This window comes from Octodon degus, unplaced genomic scaffold (assembly GCF_000260255.1).
Source record: "Octodon degus isolate 3935 unplaced genomic scaffold, OctDeg1.0 scaffold00405, whole genome shotgun sequence".
In the NCBI taxonomy this organism is placed as follows: domain Eukaryota; kingdom Metazoa; phylum Chordata; class Mammalia; order Rodentia; family Octodontidae; genus Octodon; species Octodon degus.
Window position 1 is genome coordinate 189,990 of NW_004524981.1, and position 26,030 is coordinate 216,019.

Genomic DNA, 26,030 nt, shown 5'->3' on the forward strand with positions numbered 1-26,030 from the left:
CTGCATCAGCCGGCTCTCAGGACGGGCTGAGCGGGGCAAAAGAAAAGAAGTGCTAAGGGCGTAGCCTGGCAGCTATCTATAACCTTGGGTTAGATCCCCAATATTGCAGGAAGGAAAGAAGGAAGGGAAGGAGGGAGGGAGGGAGGGAGGCAGGGAGGAAGGAATGAAGGAAGGGAGAGAATAAGGGAGGGGAAAAAGGATTGAGCAATAGGGCTGAGCGTGGCTCTGTGGTACAGTGCTTGTAGGAGGCCCTGGGCTCAGCTGCTACCACCACCATCACCAAATAGTCGGGCAGGGGAGCCAGCTCAGCAGCCTCAGCACCTGCCTGGAAAGCAGAAGGTTCGGAGTTTGATCACTGGTTTAAAAAAAAAAAAGTCTTCATCTTCAATGCAGATCTTGCATGCTCCAGCGACTCCAGTGCTGCGGGCTGGCTCTTGTCCCCAGATGCCTCTGTGGACAGGCAGCCTTGGGTCCCTTTCCTCCACATTATCTCTAGGCACAGCCAACCTGAACCCCTGACGTCCATCTGTGCTTCCCCAAATGCACCTGAGGGTGAGAGGCAAAGTGACCCAAGGAGCCTGCTTCATGCTTAAGAGTCAATAATAATCATTCTCACGTAGCTAGTTCTGAGAGCCCAAGGGACTGCAGGAACCTCACAGGCTCCACAAACGGGGATCTTGGGTACGGGACAGGTTCTACCCCACTGAACAGCCTTAGATGCCCCCTCTAAGCTGGGTCACCAAGAGTGGGACAGAAGAAAGGCCTGGTACCAGGGTCACCAGGAGGGGGACAGAAGGAAGGCCCAGTACCAGGCAGCCGCCGCTCCACTGCTCGAGGGGCGGGGACAGTGAGCCCTGGTCATCCCCGTGGTCTGTGGCCCTTTTGTGTAGATGCCTGGCAGAAAGACTCGGGCTGTTCCAACTGGCACAGCTGACAGTGGCTGGGAGGAGGCAGGCCCAGGCAGAAGTGCCCTCCAGACCCTCCCTTCCGCGTTCTTGGGGGCAGGGGCCATGCAGCCCAAGGGCCTCTGCTTGGTCTGACCCCTCGTGGGCTCTGGCCCAGTAACAACAGAGATGCCTGGTTCACCAAGCTCCTCACTGTCCGGGGTCCTCCTTGCCTTCTTCCTGGTCCAGCTGCCATCCAGTTACGCAGGTAAGATGTGTTTGCTCCTTTCCTGGGGAGACCTAAGAGCAGAAAGTCAGTTTCCCAGGGCTTGTTTCATAGTCACCCCTCAAATGTCTACACAGCTTTCCAGAAGTGAGAGCTGCAGACTGAGCTCCCCTCTTCTAAAACTTCTGTGGCTCCTTGTGGAGTAGAAAGCAAACAAAGTAGTTTTTACTGTGTGTGTGTGTGTGTGTGTGTGTGTGTGCTTTGCTTTTTCAGTGCTCAGGATTGAATTGAGGGCCTTGCATATGCTAGGCAAGTGGGCTACACTTGGGTTAGCTTTGGCTTTTTACCTCTCAAGGAGGACAAAACAACAACCTCTTCCAGCTGTCATGAGGGTCAGATGTGCTTGGCAGTGCTGTGCAGCAAATGCCAGAGTCTGCTGAGTCATAACGTCTTGTTATGCTGGGGAGCTCGCTTGCACAATGAGGCATCCACAAGCTTTTATAGGGTGAGGAGAAATAATGAGAAGACCAAGTCCCAACCTCAGAGAGCTGCACCTGTGTGCTCCGCAGAGAAACCCTCCAGGTCAAGGGAGACCCCTTTCCTCCCAGAAGCCCAGAGTCACCTGAGAAATGCACCCTGCACAGGAAAAAGCAGGGTGGTGCTCAGAGCAGCTCCAGGGCTCAGTGAGGGTGAAGGCAAAGAGGCAAGTCATCTGAAGCAGCTGGGCAAGGGGCACACCTGTAATCCCAGCACTCTGGGAAGCTGAGGCAGGAGGATGGCCAGCACAGCCAATGTGGCACTTTGGCAAGACCCTAACAGGGGTGGAGGGAGAGATGTTAAAAAAAAAAAAAAAATGTATTGCAACTTCTAGAACAGCCACTGAAAAAAATTTAAAAGTGTAATTGGTTCAGCAAGCAAAAAAAAAAAAAAAAAAAGGTGGGGATATAGCTCACAGTAAAAGTCATGAGCTCAAGCCCCAGTACCTCAAGAAAGGAAAACGTTAAAAATCTCAAATGGAGTCAGACCTGCTAACCTGAGTGGCCAGTCTCAGAGGAGAACCAGGGCATGGCAGTGGGAGCAAGGATAGAGATGGACAGGCAGCTAAAGGGGACGGCGTGACACAAGCAGAGCCTCTACGGAGAAAATGGGAATCACCTGAGCCAACACCACCAGGGAGGGCCTGGGAAAATTAAACTTCAAGACAGCAAACCCAAGCAGGCATGGTGGTACCAGCCGTCAGCTCTCTGGGAGGCTGAGTTAGGAGGGTGTTCAATCTGAATCCTGTCTGGGGGAGCTTAGTGACACAGTGAGACCCTGCCTCAAATAAAAAAATTAAAAGGGGTCTGGAAGTGTAGCTCAGTGCAAAGGCCCTGAGTTCAATCCCCAGTACCAGAAAAAATAAAATAAAATTTAAAAATCAAGTTCCCTACCCTTCCCCACAAGTCACTTGTCTCTCAAGGCTGACCTTGGCCCTCGCTGTGTCTCCCACAGGACAGTTCAGAGTGATGGGACCAGGACAGCCCCTCCGGGCCCTGGTTGGGGACGCAGTGGAGCTGCCCTGTCGCATTTCTCCAGGGAAAAACGCCTCAGGCATGGAGGTGGGGTGGTACCGGCCCCCGTTCTCAAGGGTGGTCCACCTGTACCGCCATGGTAGGGACCAGGACACGGAGCAGGCCCCAGAGTACCGGGGCCGGACTGAGCTGCTGAAGGAGGCCATCGGGGAGGGGAGGGTGACGCTCAGGATCCGGAATGTCAGGTTCTCGGATGAGGGCGGCTTCACCTGCTTCTTCCGAGATCACTCCTACCAAGAAGAGGCAGCGATGGAGTTGAAAGTAGAAGGTGAGTGTGCAACACAAGCTGTTGTTCCTTTGAGACTTCAGTCTTTCAGGTGGGAACGCCTTTCACCTCAGTACTTCTGAGAATCCCATGGAGATATGTAAACCAGTACAGGAGCTCCTGAACTCATGGACCCCTGCAGCAGCACTGTTGGCACTGGGAAGGAGAAAGGAGTAAAAGTGAACGCCCACAGTAAGGAGTTGGCTGCATAAATAATGGTATCCCTGCCATGCATACTATGCAGCCATTAAAAGCATTGTTTTAGGGGCTGGGGAGATGGCTCAGTAGAATAAGTGCTTGCCTGGCAAGCACAAGGGCCTGAGTTCAATCCCCGGTTCAAAGGATTGTTTTAGCACTATACCAAATGGCTCAAAGCAATTCCTGAGGAACCACTGAGTGATGAAAGCAAAATACAGCATACAGGGAACAAAAGCATGTCTGTTTGTGAGCGTGTAAATGTGTATTCAGAGAAAAATGTGAAAAGACACCCACAAAAGATGGATCATCTGGTGTGAGAGGAGAAGATGGATAACAGAAATGTTATTTAGCCAAAGAATAAAAAAGGCCATGGGCCGGGGAGATGGCTCAGTAGAATAAGCACTTGCCTGGCAAGCTCAAGGGTCTGAGTTCAATCCCCAGTTCCACCAAAAAAAAAAGGTCAGGCAAGGTGCCACAGGTCCGTGACTCCAGTTACCAAGGAGATGGAGGTAGAAGGATTAAAAGGATGAGATCAATTTAGCGAGACACTGTCACAAAATAAAATTTTTTTCAAAGGTCTAGATATGAATTTCAGTGGTAGAACACTTGCGTAGCATGAACAAAATACTAAGTACTGAAAAAAAAAAAGGAGGGACAGTGAGATAGCTCAGCAGACTAAACACCTGCTTTGGTAGGTGCAGGGACCAGGGCTCGATCCCCAGTCCCACATGCCATGCTGGTCCTCCCAGGGAATGGTGGCACATGCCGGTAATTCCAGCACTGGGGAGGCTGAGGCAGGAGGCCGATGAGTTGAAGGTCAGCAGGGACTACAGCATGAGAATGGGTTCCAAGAAACACAGGAACGGCGGCTGCAGCCCACAGCCAGGCAGGCAGCACGCACCTGGACCCTGGCCCTCGGAAGCAGCAGCCCGCTAAGGCCGTACAGGGAGATCCTGTCTCAGAAAACACATACATGTAACCTCCAGCTGTGGGCACAGATACGAGAAGTGAGGAACAGTTCTTAGAAAAAGAGGGACAAGCAGACCCCCAACATCCAAAATAACCTGTGTCTGATTATTTTGTGCTGCCGCAGGGGACTACAGCTATGAGAGTTAATGTAAAAATCCAAGTAGACTTCTTGGTTTCATTTTGGGCTGTCTTGGATTTATTAGTTATGAAGAACATTGTTCTAAAGAGTCAGAAGTGATCAAACCCGACTGCAGCAAAACCCTGGCATTAATTTATTTATTTATCACGGGGGGGGGGGTGTTTCTGTAGAGACAGGATCTCACCATGTTGCCTAGGCTGGCCTTCAACTCATTATCCTCCTGCCTCAGCCTCCCAAGGGCTTGGATTACAGGTGCATGCTACCACACCCAGCTGCAGATTATTTAGGGTCTCAGGGCGCCAAAGTAGGGCAGGGCTCTGAAGGGGGGCACAGGAGGGTCTTGCAGTGAAGGACAGAGCTGTGCTTCAAGTCTAGGCCTTCTCCTGCACTCCAGGCCTCTGAGTGTGCGTGGGCCACTTAGGAGATGGCGTTGTGCGGAGGTAACAGAGCACTGTCTCCCAACTGCAGAGGCAGGGGAATGGCGCTGTGTGTGGAGGGACATTCTTTAGGCAGCTGCTCTCGCTGGGGAACTTTCACCTGCAAAGATAGCTCAGAGGCATAAGCACACACCTGGCAAGAGCAAGGTCCTGAGTTTGATCCCCCCACACCAAACAAACAAGGAATTCATCAGAGGACTTCCGTGTAGTTTTTCTTCTTTCCAGCTCAACAGTTTTCTAATCTAGTAAGTGCCTTCTCCAAGAACTCTGAGGCCAGCACCAGAACAGAGAGGAAGGAACCCTAAAAACCCTGCCTCAGAGAATGTTTTCCTCCGGTCTCCCCACCTCCAGGCTCCACAGCCTAAAAGGCTAAACAAAGCCTCTCACAGAAGCACCCTGGGAGCCCGGAAGGGAGGAGAATTTAGGAACAAAATGCGACTGTGCTTTTGTGTTTCACATGTAAACTCCCCCGTTTCTGTGAGAGGTTTCTTTTTTTCTCTTTTTTTTTCTTTTTGCATTTTAGGGAAGGGTCTACATGGTGTTCAGGGTCTCACTACTAGTTCAGACTCATAGTGATCCACCTGTTTACAGCCTGCACCACCACACCCAGTCTCAATTGCCATCTCAGCGCGCCCTGTGGACAGGGCCGGCATGGCAGGCCTGGGGATCGAACCGCCGGCCCCTGCGCCTGCTTGCAGGCCCTTTAATCCACTGAGCTATTTGGCCAGCCCTCTGTGAGAGGCTTCTGATCTTTTAATTTTTTTATTTTTATTTATTTTTTTTAAAATATTATTTATTTGTGTGTGTGTGTGTGTGTGTGTGTGTGGCCAGCTCAGCCCACCAGGGGGCGGGGCTGGCTGGCATGTGGTGTTGGAGGATTGAACTGCGGTCCCTGTGCTTTGCTGAGCTTGTTCTAAGTAGGTGTTTTAGACCACTGAGCCATCTCACCAGCCCCGATCTTTTAATTTCTTTAAAATGTTTTTCTTGTCATGTGTGATTTTATCTGTAGTCCCCAATCCCTTACTTTTTGTTTGTTTTGGAATTTTTTGCATGGGGTGGTTCTTTTTGGTTTGGCTTTTATTCAGACAGGGTCGCACTGTGTGGTGCAGCCTGGCTGGACTTACTGCTTAGCACAGGCCAGCCTTGAAACTGCAGTGACTATCCCGCCTCAGCCTCCTAGTGCTGGGATTACAGGCCTGCGCCGCACATCCAGCTAGCATGGTTATCTTTTAAGAATGAGCTGGTGGGCTAGGATGTGTCTGTGATGCTGGGAGTTGGACCAGAGTCTTCACTTTGAGCCACATCCCCAGAACTTACCTACTTTTGAGTTTTGAAAGAGGGTCTCCTTTAGTCACTAAATGGCATAGCTTGATTTGAAGTCACACTCCTCTTGCCTCAGCCTCCCAGAGCGCTAAGATGTTGCCAACATGCCTGGCTTCTTTTTTATTCTGAGACAGGGCCCTGCTCCTAAGTCGCTGCACTGCCCAGGGTGCGCCTGCATTTCTGCCTCTGCCACTTGGGTTCTTATCCTCTGGTTGGTGTGCTGGCCCCTGGCCAGATCAAAGGAGGCCATTTATTCTGATAAAAAATAAAAAGTTTATTCATTAACTAGCTCCAAGGAGCTGAAGGGGCCTCTTTACCCAATCCCTGTCTCATTGTGTACAGGTGTGTGGGTCTGTGACAGCAGGGACAGTGGGACAGTCCAGGCTGTGTTCAGCCCTTCCTGGACCTAACCCACCTTTCCCTTACCTGTGAAGATAAAACTGACCTTTGGCCTCTGGGTACCAGCATCTTGGTGACAGGACACTGTCCACTCATCTGGGCGACTAAGCCCTACACCTGAGGAAGTTCGGAGATGCCCTTGTCTCTACAGGAAAAACCAAACTTTCGAAGTTGGTTTAGGGTTACACTGGCTCCACCTCTGGGATTCAGACCCTCCACTCGGGCAGGGCAGAGTGAGAAACAGATCCACCACCCCTCAATGCCTACTCTAAATCAGACTGGTTTCCAAAACCTGTGGGTCCCACCTTTTTTAATCTCCACAAGAGAGGGGTTGCAGGTGTAGCTCAGTAGCACAGTGCCTGCCTGGCAAGTGCAAGGCCCCGAGTTTGATTCCCAGTACCAAAAAAAAAGTAAAAATTTCTACAAGAGAAGTTCTCGGGGGCCAGGGAGATGGCTCAGTGGGATAAGTGCTTCCCTGGCAAGCGCAAGGGCCTGAGTTCAGTTCTGCAAAAAAAAAAAAAAAAGAGAGAGAGAGAGAGAGAGAGAGAGAAAGAGAGAAGTTCTCTTTCTTAATTTTAATTTTTTAATTTTATCTTTTTAAAATGTATTTGGTACAGGTTCTCCTTACAGGGCTGGCATGGAATGGAGTACTGGGGATCAAACCGGGTCCCTGTACTTGCCGAGCAGGCACTTACACCACTGAGCTATCTCCCCAGCCCCGCAAGTGATGTTCTTAACTTTTACCACAGTACTGGGGATTAAACCCAGGGCATCCAGCACACTCAACAAGTATCCTCCCACAGGGCCACATCCAGTCTTTTTTTTTCCTGTTTTTTTTCTTAAGACAGGCTTTTACTGTATAGTTCAGGCTGGGTTTGAACCCACTATGTGGCCCAGGCTGGGCTTAAACTCACGGGGATCCTCTTGCCTCTGCCTCCTAAGTGCTGGGATTACAGGCCCATGCCAGGCTTTTGCTTTTTTGCTTTTTCTTTCTTTTTTTGAAACAGGGTGTAGTCCTGGCTGGCTTTGAACTCAGAGTGAAGCTTCTGCACTGCTGTGCTCTGCTTCGGCTGTTTTTCTACTTTAACTGTTACCCCGGCCTCTGAACTGACTCCCCTCCTTAGTCCTGCGGCAACACTTCTGCTACTGTCGCCTCAGCTTGGGCCCCACGGCTGGAGGGCCAGATCCAGCCCCTTGGCCAGCCCTCCCTCACCCAACTCTGACCTGACACACATGGTGACTCGGAGCCACAGGCCCTTTCTGGGAACGAGCCACTCCCGCATACCTGGGTCACTGTTTTTGAATCACGGTGCCGATGCTACCCCACTTCTGGAGCTACCCCACTTCCGGAGCCCCGGGTAGGGATCTGGCTGCTTCTGTCTTTCAGACCCCTTCTTCTGGGTCAGCCCTGGCGTGCTGGTCCTCATCGCGGTGCTGCCCGTGCTGCTCCTGCAGATCTCCGTGGGCCTGGCCTTCCTCTACCTGCAGCACAGACTGAGAGGTACGGGCAGAGCTGGCCGGGCATCTTCCCAGTGGGCACTGGCCTCTTGCAGTCAGGGCACTTCAGAAAGATTTCAGGCTCAGAACTCCAAAGGATAACAAATTGCATAACTGGTTCCCTGAAAATAAGTCCTAGCCAAAAAAATAATGTCTTGGAAACTAGAGGTTAAAATGCCAGCCCCGGCCAGGGATGTAGCTCAGCAGCACAGTGCCTACCTGGCAAGTTGGTCTTGAGTTTGGTTCCCCATGGTGGTGGGGCGGCAGCCCCGCTGGCCTCGTGTGCAGCATGGGACTTGCGGGAAGTTTTCCTGTGGATGAGAGTGACACAGGAGAAATTAATCCCAACCTGCTCAATATCAGACGTGCTCAGCCAGCTCATGTCCCTTGGACTGAAGAATGAATCCCAAAGGACAATGGAGGTTAAGAGTCCAAAGGCTTATTGAGAGCTCCTGAGAGGGAGGAGGAGTCCCGTGAGGGTGGTCACAAGGCTCTTTGTCGGAGGTCATTCCTATAGCAAAGTCATAATTTGGGCACAATGTGGGTCAGACTATAATCAACAGGATGACAAGTACTGCTGCTTAGCTGCTATCGACCCAGTAGGGAAGCGGGTCATGTAGTGAGGCTACATGGAAGAAACAAAGGTGTTCTGGGGGAGGGCCAGGCCCAGATACTCTGATTACCCACTTGGGCCACTGGTCATCTGGATTTCTGGACCAGGCGGTGCCGGTTACAGCACAAGTCCAAGCAACTGCTTATCTTTTAGGGAGGCATTAGGCCTGGCCATTGCATCATTATCTTGAGTCCTGGCCTTCCTCAGACAAGCCTCCAGCCACAATTCTGTCTTTATCTTTGTGCCGACTTCCTGGAGAGCCCAGGGCCTCTCTGGCTGTACACTAACTTCTAACTTAGCTGCCTGAGGTAACAGGGACTTGCCTCTCCCTGAGGGCCATCTGATGCACTCTGTGGAGGAGGCATACAGCTGACCCAAGCAACATGATTCTCAGTGCAGAGCTCAGGACTCTGGACAGAACTGAGCAGCTGAGGCCAGGCAGGTGTGAGCTGCTAGGGCCTCTATCAAAGGGGTTCTCTGAAGGGGAATCTCTGACACAGCACGCACTACTGTCTTCTGCACCTGCCCCAAGCGCTCAGGTCGCCTGTGGACAAAGCCCTTTTGTTCCCAGAGCATCCCAGCCAAGTCCCCACTTCTCTCCAAGACCAAAGCACAAGGACTGTCACCTGTCACCCTGCTGTTACCAAGAGGGTTAGGGCGTATGAGGCACCACAGTTGTTAGTGGGATCCACAGCAGGGTCTACTCTCTCATCGTCAATTCATCCAGGATGCTTAGGTCTCCATGAAAAGGATCTTCAGCCATCAGGGATGAGCAGGAAGAACCAGAATGTTGGAGTTACATACCCTGGGACTGAATTCCACGTTAGGTGCTCAATTACGCACATTCTTGCTTCTCCAGGCCTCAGATGCCTTGGATGTCAAGTAGAGATAACATTCTCCCTCTAAATTGCAGCATCAGGTATAGTGGCTCACACGTGTTATTCTAGCACTCAGGAGGCTGAGGCAGGAGGACTGACGTGAGTTTGAGAACAGCCTGAGCTACACAGACAAATCTTGTCTCAAGAAAACTAAACTGAGGTGATGACTAGAGGGCACGTCATGTAGTCTCTAGTACAGAGCCAATATATGAACCTTCTGCTGCAGTGTTTGGGCTTTCCCTTCCTGAAGATGGGACAAAGGGCCAGCAGGGTAGAAGGGCAGTGTGACCAAGACTCCAGATGAGGAGCAGAAAGCAGCAGGGAAGACCGGCACCCCGTGCTAGTTTGGGGCAGTGCTGTTTACCAGGCCATTACATCTTCATTTCTTCTGATTAGTCTGAACTGTAGCTACGACAGAACCTGAACGCCTGCCCTCAAATCCTGGGCTCTTCCCACACTCCTAGGGATGCCACCAGGCTGCCAGGGACAGAGTATGTGAAGAGCCAGGGTGCCCATTGAGTGCCAGAGTAGGAACTAAAAATACTGCCTTTTTCTATTTTAGGAAAACTTCGAGCAGAAATAGGTGAGTTCCAGGCTTTTCTCCCCACATCCCTTTTTAGTCTTTTGGAATGACTGAAATGAGACACCTCTACCTCTCTTGGGCGCACTTGTGCTTCCTCCTGTTGGAAATGCACCATTGAAAACTAACCAGCTGAGAATTAAGTGGAAATCCGGGGTGTATGGGGGGGGCTGCAGGTTAGCTCAGTTGTTTAAGCACCTGCTCTGGCAAAGGTAGGTGGGTGCAGGGGATGGCAGTTCGATCTCCAGCTCCACATGCCTTACCAGACCCACCCTTAAGGCTGCCTGAGCCAGACCCTCACCAAAAAAAAGAGGAAATACCTTTGGTCTTCCCTTCCTCCCTCAGAAGTAAAATCCTACAGCTAAGGCTGGGAGATAGACAGCTAGTGGCATAAGTGCCTGCCTAGCAAGCCCAAGGTCCCAAGTTTGAACCCTAGTACTGCAATATATATATATATATATATATATATATATATATATATATATATGCATGCTTCCCTCCCTCTAGCGTGTCCCAAATGTAACCAATTTTAAGTGATTAAGTAACAGGAGAAAGGGTCCCTCTTTTTGTGCTCTACTGATCCTATTTCCTTGTGTTCCTCTTTCAGAGAATCTGCACCGGACTTTTGGTGAGTGTGGGCCTCCCATGTACATTTTGCTCAGGTTTCAGTGGCCTTCTGGAAAGGTCCCTAGTCCTCTTCTATCTATGAAAAAGCTGTCATTTGCACTTTTTTTTTTAACGTATTTAGTACAGGGTCTCACTACAGATTGGACTTGTAATGATCCTCCTGTTTTTCAGCCTCCCAAGCACTGGGATTACAAGCGTAAATCACCACGCTCACCGAGTCAGTGAGCCCTGGGGGTGGGACCAGCACTGCAGGCCAGGGATTGAGCCCCTAGCCCCTGCGTCTGCCTAAGCAGGCACTTTAATCCACTGAGCTATCTGGCCGGATTTGTGCACTAGTATCGTTGATAGCAGACACACCCAGATGCTGTCTAGCTGAGGTGAAACATGGAACAGAACAAAGCACACATCATCTCTTGTCCTTTCGCAAAAGAACAAGCTTCCACACATGGCTCATCAGGGAAGGCTTCTTAGGGGGAAGAAAAAGTCACCCAGCCCCACTAAAAACTTGATTGCAGTACTTGGGAAGCTGAGTGAGGCAGGAGGATCATTCTGAGGCCTGGACTGCATAATGAAAGCATCTCAAAAAGAAAGAAATTTGATCTTTTTCTTTTTTTCCTTACTTGTGGTACCCACAAGCCAACATAAGGGTCTGCAACTGTTTTTGTTTGAATTTTTTGAGACAAGATCTTGCTAGGTAGTTCAGGTTGCACTTCAACTATGTAGCCCAGTCCTAGAACTTTGCAACAATCCTACTGCCTCTGCCTGTCTCTGGAGTACTGGGATTGCAGGTGTGGTTGAGTGTGAGATCTTAACACCTTGTGCACTATGAAAGGATTCCCTTCCAGAATGTTCTTCTTCTTTGGTGCAGAGGATCAAGACCCTAGGCTTCGGCTGGTGAGATGGCTCAGTGGTCTAAAGCACCTACTTAGAACAAGGTTAGCAAAGCACAGGGACCGCGGTTCAATCCCCCCGCCCCCTGGTGGGCTGAGCTAGCCACACACACACACAAAAAAAAAAAATTAAAAAAAAAAAAAGACCCTAGGCTGTCAGTTAAGTGCTCTTCTCAGGAGCCACACCCCAACTCCCAGAACAATTTTTTATGTATTTGGTACAGGCTCTCGCTACTCAGCTTGGACTTGTAGTGATGCTTGTTTTAGTCTCCCCAGCACGGGGATCACCACAACCAGCTTCAGTGGCCAGCTTGATGCGCCTGGGGCAGGGACAGTACAGCCTGCAGTGCCAGGGATTGAACCTAGGCTTTCGCACTTGCCAGGCAGGTGCGGAGCTACCTCCCCTGCCTGTGAGCAATGTTTTTGGTTTTTGGTTTTTTTTTTTTTGCTCCAAATGCCTTCAGGGCAGGTTTGGCTGGCTTGAGTTGTGGGAATCGAACCACAGCAACCTGACCCTGACTGCTTTGCTGAAGCAGCCACTTAAAGAACTGAGCTAAGGGGCAGGCCCCCCCGGGAGCAATGTTTCGAAATGCACACATAAAACATAACACATAGGATTATGAAAAAAATCATTGTATTGAAATAGTTATCGACATCTAAACAAATTTGATATAACAAACATCTTTAAATAACAAAACTAATACATTAAATAACAGAGCAGCAACTCTAATAATGTAATTTCAAAATACTGATAAACAGTACCTAGAAGGCCAGTGAAATGGCTCGGAATAAGCGCTTCCCTGACACTCGCAAGGGCCTGAGTTCAATCTCCGGTTCCACCAAAACAAACAAACAAACAAACAAACAACAACAAAAAAAAAAATTGGAGATTTCTGTGACTTTTTTTTTTTTTGGTGGTACTGGGGCTTGAACTCAGGACCTCAACTTGCTAGGTAGGCACTTAAGCTGCTGAGTTATCTCCCTGGCCCTTTCCGTGACCATTTTAGTGGGAACAGAAACCTTTATAAAATAAGCCAAACTCAGAAAGCTAAGTATCTCATATTGCACTAACGTAGAATCTAGGGATGATTTTAAAAAGGGCCACGAAGGTAGAGACAGCTGGATCACCCAGGGTTAGGAAAAGGGAGGATAACGGGATAGGTATGATCAAAACATGTTACACACATGTATAAAAATGCCACAAAGTATTCTGCTTCGTATGGCTGACTATACCTGTCTGCCTATGATTTCTGTTGGTGATTATGTCATAGGTACTGCTGATTTTGTAGGTTTGGGTTTAGGTGTTACAGTCCTAGGGACTGAAGCCAGGCTCTTGCCACAATGAAGCACTCTACTACCAACGACCTCTCCATCACTGTGAGCACACCGACGCAAGCGTGTGTGCATCCAGCAGTGGGGACTAATTTCTCACTAAAGTACTTACCTAGGCTAGACTCAAATTTGTGATCCTCCTGCCTGTCTCCTGAATAGCTGAGATTACAGGCATGTACCACTGTACCTGGATTTATTTTTTTGTGTGTAGCAGGCTGAGATAGTCTTTATGTTTTAGGCTGTCTTACCGTGTAGCACAGGTTGGCCTTGAATCCACAGTGATCTTCCTGCCTCAACCTCTTGAGCTGTGGGACAACAGCGTGTGCCATCACTTAGGGTTAGATTCAACAGATTCTTGTTTTTAGTTTTTGAGACAGGGTCTCTATGTAGTTCAGGCTGGCAGAACTCACAATCCTGTCTCAGCCACTCAAATGCTGAGATTACAGGGGTATCATCACCATGGTCAGCAAGGCATTTCTTCACTGAAAATACAAGGGGCAGAGGAGGTAGCTGAGCAGACTAAGCAGCTGCCTGGCAAGCCCAAGGATCTGAGTTCACTCGCCTGTACTGGATGTGGTGCTGGAGCTGAGACCAGGCATGGTGGCACACACCTGTAATCCCAGCTCTGGGAAGGCTGAAACAGGAAGATTACTACCTTTGTTTTTCGTTGTTGTCATTTTTTGGTGGAACCGGAGATTAAACTCAGGCCCTTGCACTTGCCAGGCAAGCACTTATTCTACTGAGCCATCTCCCCGGCCAGGAAGATTACTGAGTATGAACTGCATAATGAGACCCCGTACCAAATACATAAATTAAAAAGAAAGAAAATATAAGCAACAAATTGGGAACGGTGGTACATGGCTATAATTCCAGCTACTCTGGAGGCTGAGGCAAGAGGATCACAAATTTCAGGTCAACCTGGGCCACTTAAGGTCAACCTTGTCCCTTTAATAAAAAAGCCTGAGGAAGGGGCCAGAGATAGCTCAATACAATAAGCGCTTGCCTGGCAAGGACAAGGTACTGAGTTCAATCCCCAGTACTGCAAAAAAAATAAAATAAAAAAATAAATTCCTGAGGAGACAGCCAGTGGTAGAGAGCTTGCCTAAGATAGGTGATACCTAAATTCAATCTTTAGTACTGAAAAAAAAAGGAAGAAAAAACCCAAAAAGGAGGAGAAAACTGGACAGGGTGTGAAGCACAACATTAAACTTGCTTGCTCTGCTGAACCATTCAGATCCCCACTTCCTGAGGGTACCCTGCTGGAAGATCAGCCTGTTTGTAATCGTGCCGGTTCTCGGGCCTCTGGTCGCCTTGATCATCTGCTACAACTGGCTACACCGAAGACTAGCAGGTGCAGTGTGGGGCAAGGGCCAGAGTGGGAAAAAGAGGGCTGGCAGCCGGGGCTCCCCTCGGCCACTGAGGAGAGCCACTCACTCTGGCGGGTCCTGGATGCAAGGGAGGCTGCATCGCCGGCTGATTACCTGTGTTTTCTTGTTTGCAGGGCAGTTTCTGGAGGAGCTAAGTAAGTTCTATCTTATGAGGTAAGGAGGGGGCCAGGAGATAGCTCAGTAGAATAAGCACTTGCCTGGCGAGCACAAGGGCCTGAGTTCAATGCCCAGGTTCAGCCCGCAAAAAAAAAAAAAAGCTAAGAAGGAAAAGCCAGAAAAGGCAGATTGAAGTGATAGGGCTGGTAGGGGAGTGATGAAGGTTCAGTCCCAGGGAAGAAGGGCTGAAAGCACAGGAGGACTCTCCTGGAGAGAGTAGGGAGAAACGAGGGGAGCTCCCTCCACACATCCATTCTCCAAGGAACTACCTGTGCACCACCCCCAAGACCACCCGCCGAAGCAGAGCCTAAGGAAGAGAGGTGATCCAGAGTTCCTTTCTCCTTCTAGGGAACCCTTTCTGAGGGAGGCTGCATCTCGGAGCCCTGGTCCTTGGGGTGCCTCACCCATCGAGCTGTACTCATCCTCTCTGCAGTGGAGACAAGGAGGGCCCTGCACTTGCACAAACACCAGGATTCCAAATGGAACCAGTGGGCCGGGGAGATGGCTCCATAGAATAAATGCTTGCCTGGCAAGCGCAAGGGCCTGAGTTCAATCCCGGGTTCCGCCAAAAAAAAAAAAAAAACAAAAAACAAAAAAAACAACCACTAGATTCCCAAATGGAACCGATGTCCTGTCTGCGTCTACTCTCCTTCCTCCCCCTCACGTCGCATGCCTACTCCATCTCCTGCTGCCCCAAAGAGGCAGGCGCTCTGCTCCCCTCTGAGGACACTGTCCTGGAGGACAACAACGACCCGCAGGGGCTGAGCTGTGAACTGCAGATCACCAGCACCTGCCTCTCACAGCACAGCACAGCAAATGCAAACAGTGGTTATTTCTCAGATTCCAGCCTGATGGGGCAGATGAGGAGTGGAAGTTAGGAGCCTGAGCACAGGGAACCAAATAGCAGAGGACGCTGAAGAAACTGCAGAGCACGGCTGCGGCAAACTCTAACCTAACCTGCCCCTGGAGTGGAAGAGACCCCAGAGCAGAGACAGGGCTCCACCTCACCCCAGCAGCTGAGTGGGGCAAGGACCAGCACCTTCTCTTGCCTGCATCCCTCTTCCCCTCACCCTTTTCTACCCATCTATCCTCACCAGAACATACAGTCTGATTCAACTATTACTACCTGGCAGTCTATGAGACACAAAGAGACGGCTAGGTGCTAATTAATAACACTTGTGCTTCTCTGCTGTCGCTCGCCTTTCTCCCTCAGCCAGGTGCTGCCGCCCCAGCGGGCCAGAGCCTGTTTTCACATCAGGACTCCTGCTGCCCCCTTTGCAAGTCTCCTTCACATGCTTTCTTCCTTGCTTCCCCTCTCCCACGGCGATGGACCCTAAAAGTTCTATTTCCTCCACATCTCCACTCTTTCGCGGCCACAGAGGAGGCAGCACCGGGAAAGAAGCCCAGCCACTGCCCCAGGACCAGCCGGCATTGCTCCCTGCCCCTCACACCCTTCCAGTGACCCACAAGCTCCTGCTTCTCCCCAAAGCAGATATCACACACGGGGCAGCAATAGACCTTCTGCTGCCAGTGGGTCTGCTGGTGCTGGGCCAGCCGGGAGGCAGAGCTGAAGGCCTGACCACAGTGGAAGCAGCAAGCCAGCTGCTCCCCCAGATGCGCCTGCTGGTGCCTAGAGAGGTAGGCTCTCTTGCTGAAGGTCACGGGACAGTGCGGGCAGGGGAAGACCCTGCGACCCAGTCTTGAGGGTTTCGCTGGTGGAGCAGTGGCTGTGCTGTCTAGGCCGGACGCACTAGTGGGGGTTACCCGGCTCCTGGTCACAGGTGCTTGATACCCAAGTTCGGGGGCCCGTGTTTGGGCCCCAGGATGCTTGGTGCTAAACACAGGGCGTGGGGTGCATGGTGCACGGTTCCCATCCACAAGGCCCTGGTGAGACCACTGGCCCCTGACAGTGGGAGCCGGGATCCCTGCTGTGGGGCCCAGAGACCTGGCAGTGCACTCGGGGTTTCTGGCTGCAGGCTCCTGGTTCTGGTGAATCTTCTGATGACGTTTGAGTTCCGACTGGTCCCGAAAACCCTTCCCACACACGGGGCATGAGTGGGGCCGATAGCCCAGGTGGACACGGCGGTGACGGCTAAGTCCAGAGGCATCGCAGTAGGTCTTGTCACAGAGCGAGCAGCAGAAGGGCCTCTCCCCGAGGTGCATGCGCCGGTGGTAGCTCAGAGCCTTGGGGTTCCGGAATAGCTTACCACACTGGCTGCAGCTGTTGGTCCTCCGGGGGCTGTGGACAAACTGGTGGCTGTGGAGGTAGGAGCTCCTGCTGAAGCGCTTGCCACAGGTGTAGCAGGTGAAGGGCGGCCCTGCCCGGGTTGTCTGCGGCCCTCGGCTCACATCCTCAGGCCTAGCCAGGGTGGAGGGCAGGCTCTGGCCGGGCCCTCTGTGGGCATGGTGGGCCTTCTTGCCACCACCAGCCCCATTATCTTTTGGGTCCTCACAACGCTGCTGCTTCTTACTTCCTGCAGTGAGTGAGGGATAATGCAAGATTTGCCCGGAGAGAGGGCACCACAGCTCCCCTGCCACCAACAGTCCCCATCACCCTTGGATCTCACTAGCTGGAGGTGGGAAAAGCTTTAGGCTTTTCAAATTATAAGCAAATAAAAATTTAATTAAAAAAAAATCCGGCAGAGATCCATTTTTTTTTTTTTTTTTTTGGTAGTACCATGTTTCAAACTCAGGACTTTGCACTTGCCAGGCAGGTGTTTATGCCACTGAGCTATATCCCCAGCCCCATAAATTTTAATTTTAGGGCTGGTGAGATGGCTCAGTGGTCTAAAGCACCTACTTAGAACAAGCTTAGCAAAGCAAAGAACAGGGACCTGGTTCAATCCCCCAGCACCACATGCCAGCCAGCCCCGCCCCCTGGTGGGCTGGGCTGGCCACACACACACAAAATAAATGTTAAAAAAAACAAAACAACTTTGATGGCCTCTCTTACATGATTAAAAAAAAAAAAAAGAAAGAAAGAAAATTTTAATTTTAGCCAAACATTTTTTGGTTAATTTTTGTCTTTTTGGGACAGGGTCTTGTGGCCTCAACTCACAGTGATCTGCCTGCCTATGCCTCCTGATTGCTGGAAATGCCTGACCACAGCCCCATTTCTTGAAATCCATCTTCTTCCCTCACTGTTCTACTCCCACAGGTACCCACAGCACTCCCAGGTGACTGTGACGTGTAGTCATACCCACTACCTGTGACCTTGCTTTGCATGGTTTCAGTCAACCAGGGTCAGCCAGAGCCCAAAAATATTGAATGGAAAACTTTTTTTTTTTGGCGGAACTAGGGATTGAACTCAGGCCCTTGCACTTGCCAGGGAAGTGCTTATTCCACTGAGCCATCTCCCCGGCCCCACAAAGCTTATTTTGCACACTATGACAAGTCCTTCTATTTTATTATTTTGTTTAATCTCTTCCTGTGCCTGACATAAGTTAAACTGTATCACAGACATGTACACACAGAATAAGACATAATATACTGTTTGGTGGGGATTCCTGACATCCACCAGGGGCTTAAAATGAATCCCCATGGATCCCCTCTACCAGACCCCGGTGCTGGGCCTGGAACTCAGGGCTCCTGCATTCCAAGCAAGTGTTCTACCACTAAAGCATGGCTCCAGCCCAAAAGACCACTCCGCATTTTATTGGGCAAACACGGACACCTGAGAGTAAAATTTTTTTTTTTTAATTTTTATTTATGTGTGTGTGTGGCCAGCTCAGCCCACCAGGGGGCGGGGCTGGCTGGCATGTGGTGCTGGGGGATTGAACCACGTTCCCTGTGCTTTGCTAAGCTTGTTCTAAGTAGATGCTTTAGACCACTGAGCCATCTCACCAGCCTGAGGGTAAAATTATTAATAGTTATTAATAATCAAGATGTGAGCAATAAGTATAAACTGAGATTGTTCTGGCAAAGTGGGAAATATAATCAGTCTGACCTGACAGCTCTCATTTTTTTTTTTTTTTTTTTTTTCGGGACTAGGGATTGAACTTAGGGTCTCTTTACTGAGCTGCATCCCCAGTCCTTTTTAACAATTTTTATTTCAAGACAGGATCTCTTGGAGCCGGGGAGATGGCTCAGTGAAATAAGTGCTTCCTTGGCAAGCGCAAGGGCCTGAGTTCAATCCCCGGTTCTGCAAAAAAAAAAGAAAAAAAGACAGGATCTCTCGTAAATAGGAATCTCAAGTCTGTATCTTGTACAGCAATTAATCACTGAGAATATATGCAGTGTGTTATTTGTTGAAACTGTACTTCCGATTTGATTTGAAACTGTCTCATTGCTATCTGTTTATCAATAAAATTTTGAAGGAAAAAAAAAAAAAAAGACAGGATCTCTCTAATCCAGCCTGGACTTGAACTTGGGATCCTTTGGCCTCAGCCTTCCAAAGTACTGTAATTACAAGGAGTAACCCTGCACCTGGCATCTCTCAACGCTTTATTTCCAGCTCCAGGTCTCCTCTTTTCTAATCCACCATCAAGTCTATCTTCCCTGCCTCTCTTTCTTCTTAGAAAGAACTTTATTTTTGTTATGGGGATCAAATCAGGACCTTGCGCTTGCCAGACAGGTGCTTGCGCTGCTATCTCCCCAGCAGAAAGAACTCTTTAAGCAACAGCAACTAGCATATAAACACTCAATGCCTAAACACTGAAGACAGTCACTCGTCCTGAGAGGCTTAGACATTCCCCATGAAGTCAGGGGACTTAAGCCTTCACTCAAAGCCTCTGCCAGCTCTGAGGCTGACTAGTCTGGAGAGGCGCAGATTAGGAGGAGGGTACACACCCCGATCATCTCAGTCAGCTCTCCACCCTCCCAGGTGCTGCCCTGGGCTCTCTTTATCTTCTCCTTCACAACTCATACCTGAAGGGAGAGCTTCTCCACGTGGGGAATGGAGATCCTCCCTCCTCTGTCTCTCTTCTTGCTTAGGATTGGCGATCAGACCCGGTTTCAGCATCAGTATTTTGGCTGGTAAGTGGGAATGAGAAAGAGCTGAGTTGGCCTTAGGCTTGGATCCTTCTCATCTGCAGGGAACAGTAGGCCACATCCTGTATGCTCGGCTCAAGAGCTTTAATCTGGGCCACTCAGATGCAGGAGGAAGACACGGAAATGGCTGGCTCCTGGTGCAGGAGGGTCTTAGAGGCTCCCAGGTCTTGTCCTCTCCCCCAAGCTTATCTGCTTGCCCAGGGAAACCTGATGCTCTAGGCCCCCAGGACAGGGCCTTGACCAGGGGACCTCAGCCCCTTACCCACAGACAGCAGGTTCCTCAGGGTTTCAGACATAACATCACGGTGAAGGGCCCTCTGACTGGCATCCAGACATTCCCACTCTTCCATGGTGAAATTCACAGCCACATCTTCCAGGGTAACTGGCACCTGGAAGAGCAGGACAAATACATGAAGTGTGTGACAGCAAGACTGACACCCAAGGGGCCGTGGGGAGATGGCTCAGTAGGTTAAGTGCTTCCCTGGCAAGCACAAGGGCCCGAGTTCAATCCCTGGTCCCCCCCCCCCAAAAAAAAAGACTGACACCCAGTCTCAGAGTTCAGAGAATGAAACCCAGGGGAAAAATAAGACCTTGGGAGGAAGAGGGATACAAAGAGACAAGCACAAAGCCAGCAGGTGTGACCTCTCAAAGGGGCAGAGACATGGGCAAGGGATATAGCCCAGTGGCACAAGTGCCCGCCTGGCAAGTGCAAGCTCTGCTCCCGAGTTTGAGTCCCAGCACAAAAACCACAACAAACAAGGCTGGGGGGACAGTTCAGTGGCATGACACCTGCCTAGTTAGTAAGCACAAGGTCCTAAGTTCAATTCCTGGTACAAAAATAAACCAATAAAATTGTTAACAGCAGAGAAAAGAAATGGAGGGAAATACACGGAAAATTTTAAAAAACCAAACAAACAAAAACAAATACCCAAAAGGTGGGGGCCGGGGAGACGGCTCAGTGGAATAAGCGCTTCCCTGGCAAGCACAAGGACCTGAGTTCAATCCCCGGTTCCGCAAAAAAAAAAAAAAAAAAGGTGGGGGAGGCTGCTCCCCAGCTAACTTTGAGAAGCATCCACTAAGGACAGTAGGGTGCACACATGTGGGTGCTGAAGTTTGCAGCTCCTGTTCCTGTTTAGCTTGGAACGATCTGAGATCCACCAGAGCTCCTGACCACCCTGCCCTCTAGCCTGGCCCCTCAACACCCCTACATCTTCTAACAGACTCTTCTTGGCTTTGAAAGGGCCACTGCTACCCAACTCATGTGAGGGCGCCATACCTTGTTTTCCATGGTGATTCTTTTCAGCTTTATCCACTCGAGGCCTGGTCTCCAGGGCTGACTGGGCTCCTGAGGGCCCTTCGCATCTCTGAAACTAGGCAGACAGAGACGCCTAGCAAAGGCCACTGAGCTTGATGTAGCCTCCTGTGAGAACTTGGTCTGCTCCACGGGGCCATCTTTTCTGTCAGCTGTGCTGGCCAAGTCCCTCTCTTTGGCAGTGCAGAACACCTCTGACTCTGTCACAGCCTGGACCACAGAGCTCAGGGCCCTTGATACCCTGCGCTCAGCTGCCATGGCCCAGCAATGCCAGGTTGGGGCTGGGCAGCTGCTGTCTGCTCCAGCCTGCTTCTAGATACAGGAAGGACCTGCCTCTCAGAACCTGAGGTTGGAGAGAAACAACACACCTCAGCAAGGTGGAGAGTAAGGCCAAGCATTAACAGTGCCTTTCTGGGCACCCCTGAACCCTCTCAACAACACCCCAGGAAGTAACAGTTATGGACCCCACCTTTACTTCTTTTTTTTTTTTTTTTTGGTCTTTTTGAGACAGGGCTGGCCTTGAACTCACTTTGTAGCCAAAACTGGTCCCAAACTAGCTATGATCCTCCTGCCTCAGCATCCCAAATGCTGGGATTACAGACATATGCTATCATGCCTGGCCTATTTGCTTTTTTAAAAAAAATTTTTTTCTTAATCTTTGTTCCAAACTTTATTCCCAGGCTTCTCTAGCTTAACTGGCTGCAAAGAATGAATTGTATATAAGCAAACACTGAAAAGAGCTGCAGCATCCAAGGGGCTTGGGCTTAAAAAAATATTAGAAAAAAAATTAGAGATCTAGAATTTATCAGATCCATAAACAAAAACAATCCCCCCCCCCCCCGAACCAGGGATTGAACTCAGGCCCTTGTGCTTGCCAGGGAAGCACTTATTCCACTGAGCCATCTCCCTGGCCCCAAAAAATGGCAGAAGGATTTTTTATGACTGACTGGAGTTGTGGCAATCGAACCACAGCAACCTGAGGCTGACTGCTTTGTTGAAGCGGCCACTTAAACAACTGAGCTAAAAGGGCAGTCCCCAACAAAAACAATTTTAAAAAGCAATCATAATATACAAATAGTAGCTCCCAGTAATTTATTCCAGGTTTTGCAAACCTTTTTTTTTTTTTTTTTTTTTTTTCCAGAACTGGGGACTGAATTCAGGCCCTTGCAATTGCCAGGCAAGCACTTATTCTACTGAGCTATCTCCCCAGCCCCTATTCCAGGATTGTTTTTTTTTTTTTTTTTTTTTTTTTTTGGTGGAACCAGGAATTGGACTCAGGCCCTTGCGCTTGCCAGGGAAGTGCTTATTCCACTGAGCTATCTCCCCGGCCCACCTACTCCAGGTTTTGATCTGGAATGTCATCATCCTCCTCTCTGGTAGTAAGTGGTGCTTTGCTTTTCCATCCACAGATTGCCTGGGCAGAGCTTCAGCCAGTCTCCTTAAACTAGCCAGATTGTTTGCGTCAAGCTGGTTCAAGATGCTAAGTAACATTTCTGTCAGCATGGCCTGTAACAGTGAAAGTGTTTGCTGCCAGAGATGCTGAACTTTTGGGTTGTTGAAGTGGAGAACTGTTCCCTAGTTTGTAAATATATTCACCTCTTCAATACCAGAGATATTGTTTACTCCTAACTTCTTTCATGAGAACTAAAGTTTTTATCATGTGCTGTGGCTGTTCTACAAACCACCTTCTTTCTGCAAGCAGTTCCTTTCCCACCAATGCACACTTGCGCCTGCAGTTTTTCGGTTCATGAGTTTTTTTCATCTTGTCAGAGCAGATATGGGGCAGTGCAGGGACTAGGGCTGGCGCTTGGGGTCTCAGGCAGACCATCTGAGATTAGGTGCATACATGTGGGCATGCAAGATGGCAGCTCCTGTTTTGCTTTTTTTAAAATTTTACCAATGTATATTTTACTTGAACACACAAAAACATACATGCTTTCTCAATAAGGTCTTCAACGTGTCTTTTTTTTCCCCAAAATTTTACTGAGACAAGCAGCAATGAGACAGTTTCAAATCAAGTTGGGGGCTGGGGAAATAGCTCAGTAGAATAAGCACCTGCCTAGCAAGCACAAGGTCCTGAGTTCAATCCCCAGTACTAAAAAAAAAAAAAAAAAAAAAAAAAATCAAGTTGGTATGACAGTTTCAATAATTAAAAAAATATGGAACACTTCACGAATTTGCGTGTCATCCTTGCGCAGGTGCCATGCTAATCTTCTCTATATCATTCCAATTTTAGTATATGTGCTGCCGAAGCGAGCAACCGTTTTGCTTTTTGAGACAGGGTCTTGCCATGTTCTCAGCTGGTCCTGAACATCTTATCCTTCTGCCTCAGCCTCCCAGAGCTGGGAATACAGAAACACACCACCAAGCCCAGCTACTGACCCCATCTTAAGGAACCTTCAGCATAGAGATGCTGAGTAACTCATCCAAGGACACTCGGTGTGTGGGAACTAGTTTTTTTGTTTTGTTTTTGTACGATAGGGTCTCTATGAAGTTCAGGCTGGCCTTGGACTCACTGTAACCCTAGCTGGCTTCAAACTCACAGTGATCCTCCTGCCTCAGCCTCCCTGCAGCCATCTTCTACTGTGCACACTGGAGCTGGTGTTTGGACCAGAGTCACTACAAAGCATAAGGTAGAGGCAATCAGGCCAGGATCCATCACAAGCCACAGAGCTACTCTCTCCATTCTGACTGGGTTTCAGTGGAAACACCCTACCAAAAACAAAAGCACATGATTGTGTGACCTGGATTTTTTTTTTTTCCCCCAAGTTTGGCGATCAAACTCCAGGCCTTGGTAGACAAGCATTCTACCACTGTGAACTGGATTTTGAATACAGAGATGTTCAATCCCCAGTTCTGCAAAAGAAAAGGAAGAAACAAAGAAAGGCAGGGTGTAGTGGGGCAAGCCTGCAATCCAGCAATCAGGAGGCCAAGACAAGAGGATCACTGTGAGTTCCAGACATAGTGAGAACTGGTCTCAACTTGTACCTCCTGCCCAAAAGAACCACAGCTTAGCAACAAAGCACTGGTGGGTTCCCTGCCTGACCCAGCAGTTGACCAGTTGACCAGTAACTGCAGGCTGCTGGGGTCACTATCAGCCCTGGGAGGACAGCAGTGTCTTCACAAGCTTAACTATTGTTTCTCTTATGTGAGTAACCTAACCTGTAATTAAAGAGCCGATTTTTAAAAAACATAATAGACGCCAACGGCAGACGGTGTCCATGGCGGGCTGGTGAAGGACTGTGAGGCCTGCGCTGGACAGTGCAGACCTGTCCAACATGCTAGCGCTGCCAGTGGTTCCTCAACAATTCCAAGCATTTGCTCTGGGGGAGACCAGCCTGAGGCCCAGTTGGGGAACCAAGCAGGATCCAAACCACAGCCTCTGCCAAACACAGCCCACCTCATTCCCATCCACCTTCCTATGGAAAAAGTCCAGTCTCAGGCTCCAGTTATCAGCAATGAATTTAACTCATCTTCCAGATAAGACAAAATTTAACTGTTCGTTCCACTTTGGGGGAAAAAAAAAAAAACCATAATAGAAGAAGGGCATGGTGATGCATCCTTTAATCCTGGCACTTGGGAGGCTGAAGCAGGAACATCATTTCGAGTTTGAGACCAGCCTGCGCTACAAAGTGAGCTCAAAGCCAGTCTGAGCCCACTTTGTAGACCCCATCTCAAAATAAACAAACCAAACCAAATAAAATAAAACAAAAACATGTAACAGGAAACAGAGAGATGGATCTTTTGCAAATAGGAGGGAGATCAACAAAAGAGAAGGAGGGGCAGGAAGGAAACATAAAAAGAATCAAAATGTGCTATGCATGTGCACCAACTTCCTGTGCTGAATGTAATCATTAGGCATTGCAAATACATACCAATGAAGTAGAAATTTTTAAAATGTTTGAGATACATTCAAAGAGAGAACACGTATCAGAGCCTTATGTACCACATACTACTGGCCCGAGGAGGACAAGATTCAAACTCAAAATCTGAAGCGCAATTTCAAATGAACTTCCCAGGATTCCCCCATGGCAAAGCTGAAGCTCAACGTGGTGGCACCAGCCTGTGATCCCAGCCCAAGCAGGCTGCCACCAGTGCCAAAAGTTCCAGGTCAGCCCCAGCTACACGGCAAGCCCCTGTCTCAACAGAACACCCACCCTGTAAGCGGAACCATCACTGTCAATGCCCCTGGAGGCCCGGTGGCCAGAGCCTCGGGAAGACCAGCACGGAGAACCACCCAGCAGAACTTCCGCTGGGCATCAGATCCATGCACTTCGAGGTCCCTGCTAACGCCACAGGGTAGAGCCTGCACCTTCTGCTGGTGGCCAACGACCCCCATCTTCCCACCCACCAGATGCTGAGAAGAGCCTGTAAGGCTTCTTTCTTTTTCCTTTCCTTTTTTAAGAAAAATTCTTCTTTTGTCTGTTTTTTTTTTTTTTTTTGAGAGAGAGAGAGAGAGAGAGAGAGAGAGAGAGAGAGAGAGTGTGGTGTGTGTGTGTGGCCCGCTCAGACCACCAGGGGGCGGGGCTGGCTGGCATGTGGTGCTGGGGGATTGAACCGCGGTCCCTGATGCTTTGCCAAGCTTGTTCTAAGTAGGTGCCTTAGACCACTGAGCCATCTCTCCAGCCCCTCTTTTGTCTTTTTGAGACAAGGTCTCGTTTATGGAGTTCAACCTGGCCTTGAACTCACTTTTTAGTCAAGGTTGGTCTCAAACTCAAGAGATCCTTCTGTCTCAGCCTCCTGGGATTACAGCGTGACCAGCTTTCCTTTCACTTTGGAAGGGTGGTAGAATTGAAAATACCAACAAAGAAAAAGGCATTTGAGGAATGGCTCCCTGGATCCCCAGAAGACGTCACCGGGAGCTGCGTTTAGAGTATTTTCCCTTTTCCCCACCCCCTTTCAGAAGGACGACGCAGGGCGAGTCTCCCATTTCCCAGGCAGCCGCACTCCAACGCTTCCCTCAGCGTTCCCGGGACCCAGCCTCGGGACGCCGTAGTCACCAGTCCTCTCGAAGGCACTCGCCGAGGGTGGTGGGAAGAGCCCGGTCGGAGCCCGCCCCGCCCCCGGGCGGCTTCCACCCGAACCCGCGCAGCTCCCGGGGCGCGGAATGGCAGCACAAGGTCGCACGCGGCCCCTCCCGGCCGTCCCACCCTCGCATAAGGTCACCTCCCTGAGAAAGGGCCGTCACTTCCGTTCGCCACCACGCCGCCTGTCCAGCCCCAAGGTCTGCGGTGTCCCCCTAGCAGATTGAAGGCCGAGGTCCCAAGCCCGCGCGCGGCCTGGCAGCAGCCACGTGAGCGCCCGCGACGACGCGGCCGCGTGCTCTCGAGGTCGCGGAGCGTGGGGCTTCCGCGGCC

The 26,030-nt window shown here is 49.9% G+C and overlaps 2 protein-coding genes and 1 non-coding gene across 3 annotated transcripts in view; 1 reads left to right on the forward strand and 2 right to left on the reverse strand.

Moving 5' to 3' along the window:
* The first annotated feature begins 1,073 nt into the window (after positions 1–1,073).
* Positions 1,074–14,845, forward strand: Mog (myelin oligodendrocyte glycoprotein). The gene is made up of 8 exons (XM_004648411.2): positions 1,074–1,152; positions 2,602–2,949; positions 7,799–7,912; positions 9,962–9,982; positions 10,587–10,607; positions 14,063–14,179; positions 14,330–14,350; positions 14,721–14,845. Exons 1-8 carry the CDS (start codon positions 1,074–1,076, stop codon positions 14,732–14,734), a joined length of 735 nt encoding a protein of 244 aa, XP_004648468.1. The 3' UTR covers positions 14,735–14,845.
* A 274-nt stretch (positions 14,846–15,119) lies between these two features.
* The window catches only part of Zfp57 (ZFP57 zinc finger protein), a 14,473-nt gene continuing 3,562 nt past the window's right edge, over positions 15,120–26,030 (reverse strand). Inside the window, exons 2-4 of the mRNA XM_023708584.1 lie at positions 19,624–19,750; positions 19,239–19,343; positions 15,120–16,846 (exon numbers count right to left, since the gene is read on the reverse strand). Of these exons, the coding sequence (XP_023564352.1) occupies positions 15,627–16,846; positions 19,239–19,343; positions 19,624–19,750 (1,452 nt within the window). The 3' untranslated portion in view covers positions 15,120–15,626. The remainder of the gene's footprint in view (positions 16,847–19,238; positions 19,344–19,623; positions 19,751–26,030) is intronic.
* Positions 22,827–22,933, reverse strand: LOC111814674. Its single transcript, XR_002819594.1, has one exon. It is a non-coding gene; the product is annotated as a U6 spliceosomal RNA (small nuclear RNA).

Excerpts from the sequence above, each read along its gene's own strand:
- Mog (XM_004648411.2), top strand. The coding sequence starts at position 1,074 with ATGCCTGGTTCACCAAGCTCCTCACTGTCCGGGGTCCTCCTTGCCTTC. Across the intron at positions 1,153-2,601 it reads GCTGCCATCCAGTTACGCAG|GACAGTTCAGAGTGATGGGA; the intron begins GTAAGATGTGTT and ends TGTCTCCCACAG. Across the intron at positions 9,983-10,586 it reads AAAACTTCGAGCAGAAATAG|AGAATCTGCACCGGACTTTT; the intron begins GTGAGTTCCAGG and ends TTCCTCTTTCAG.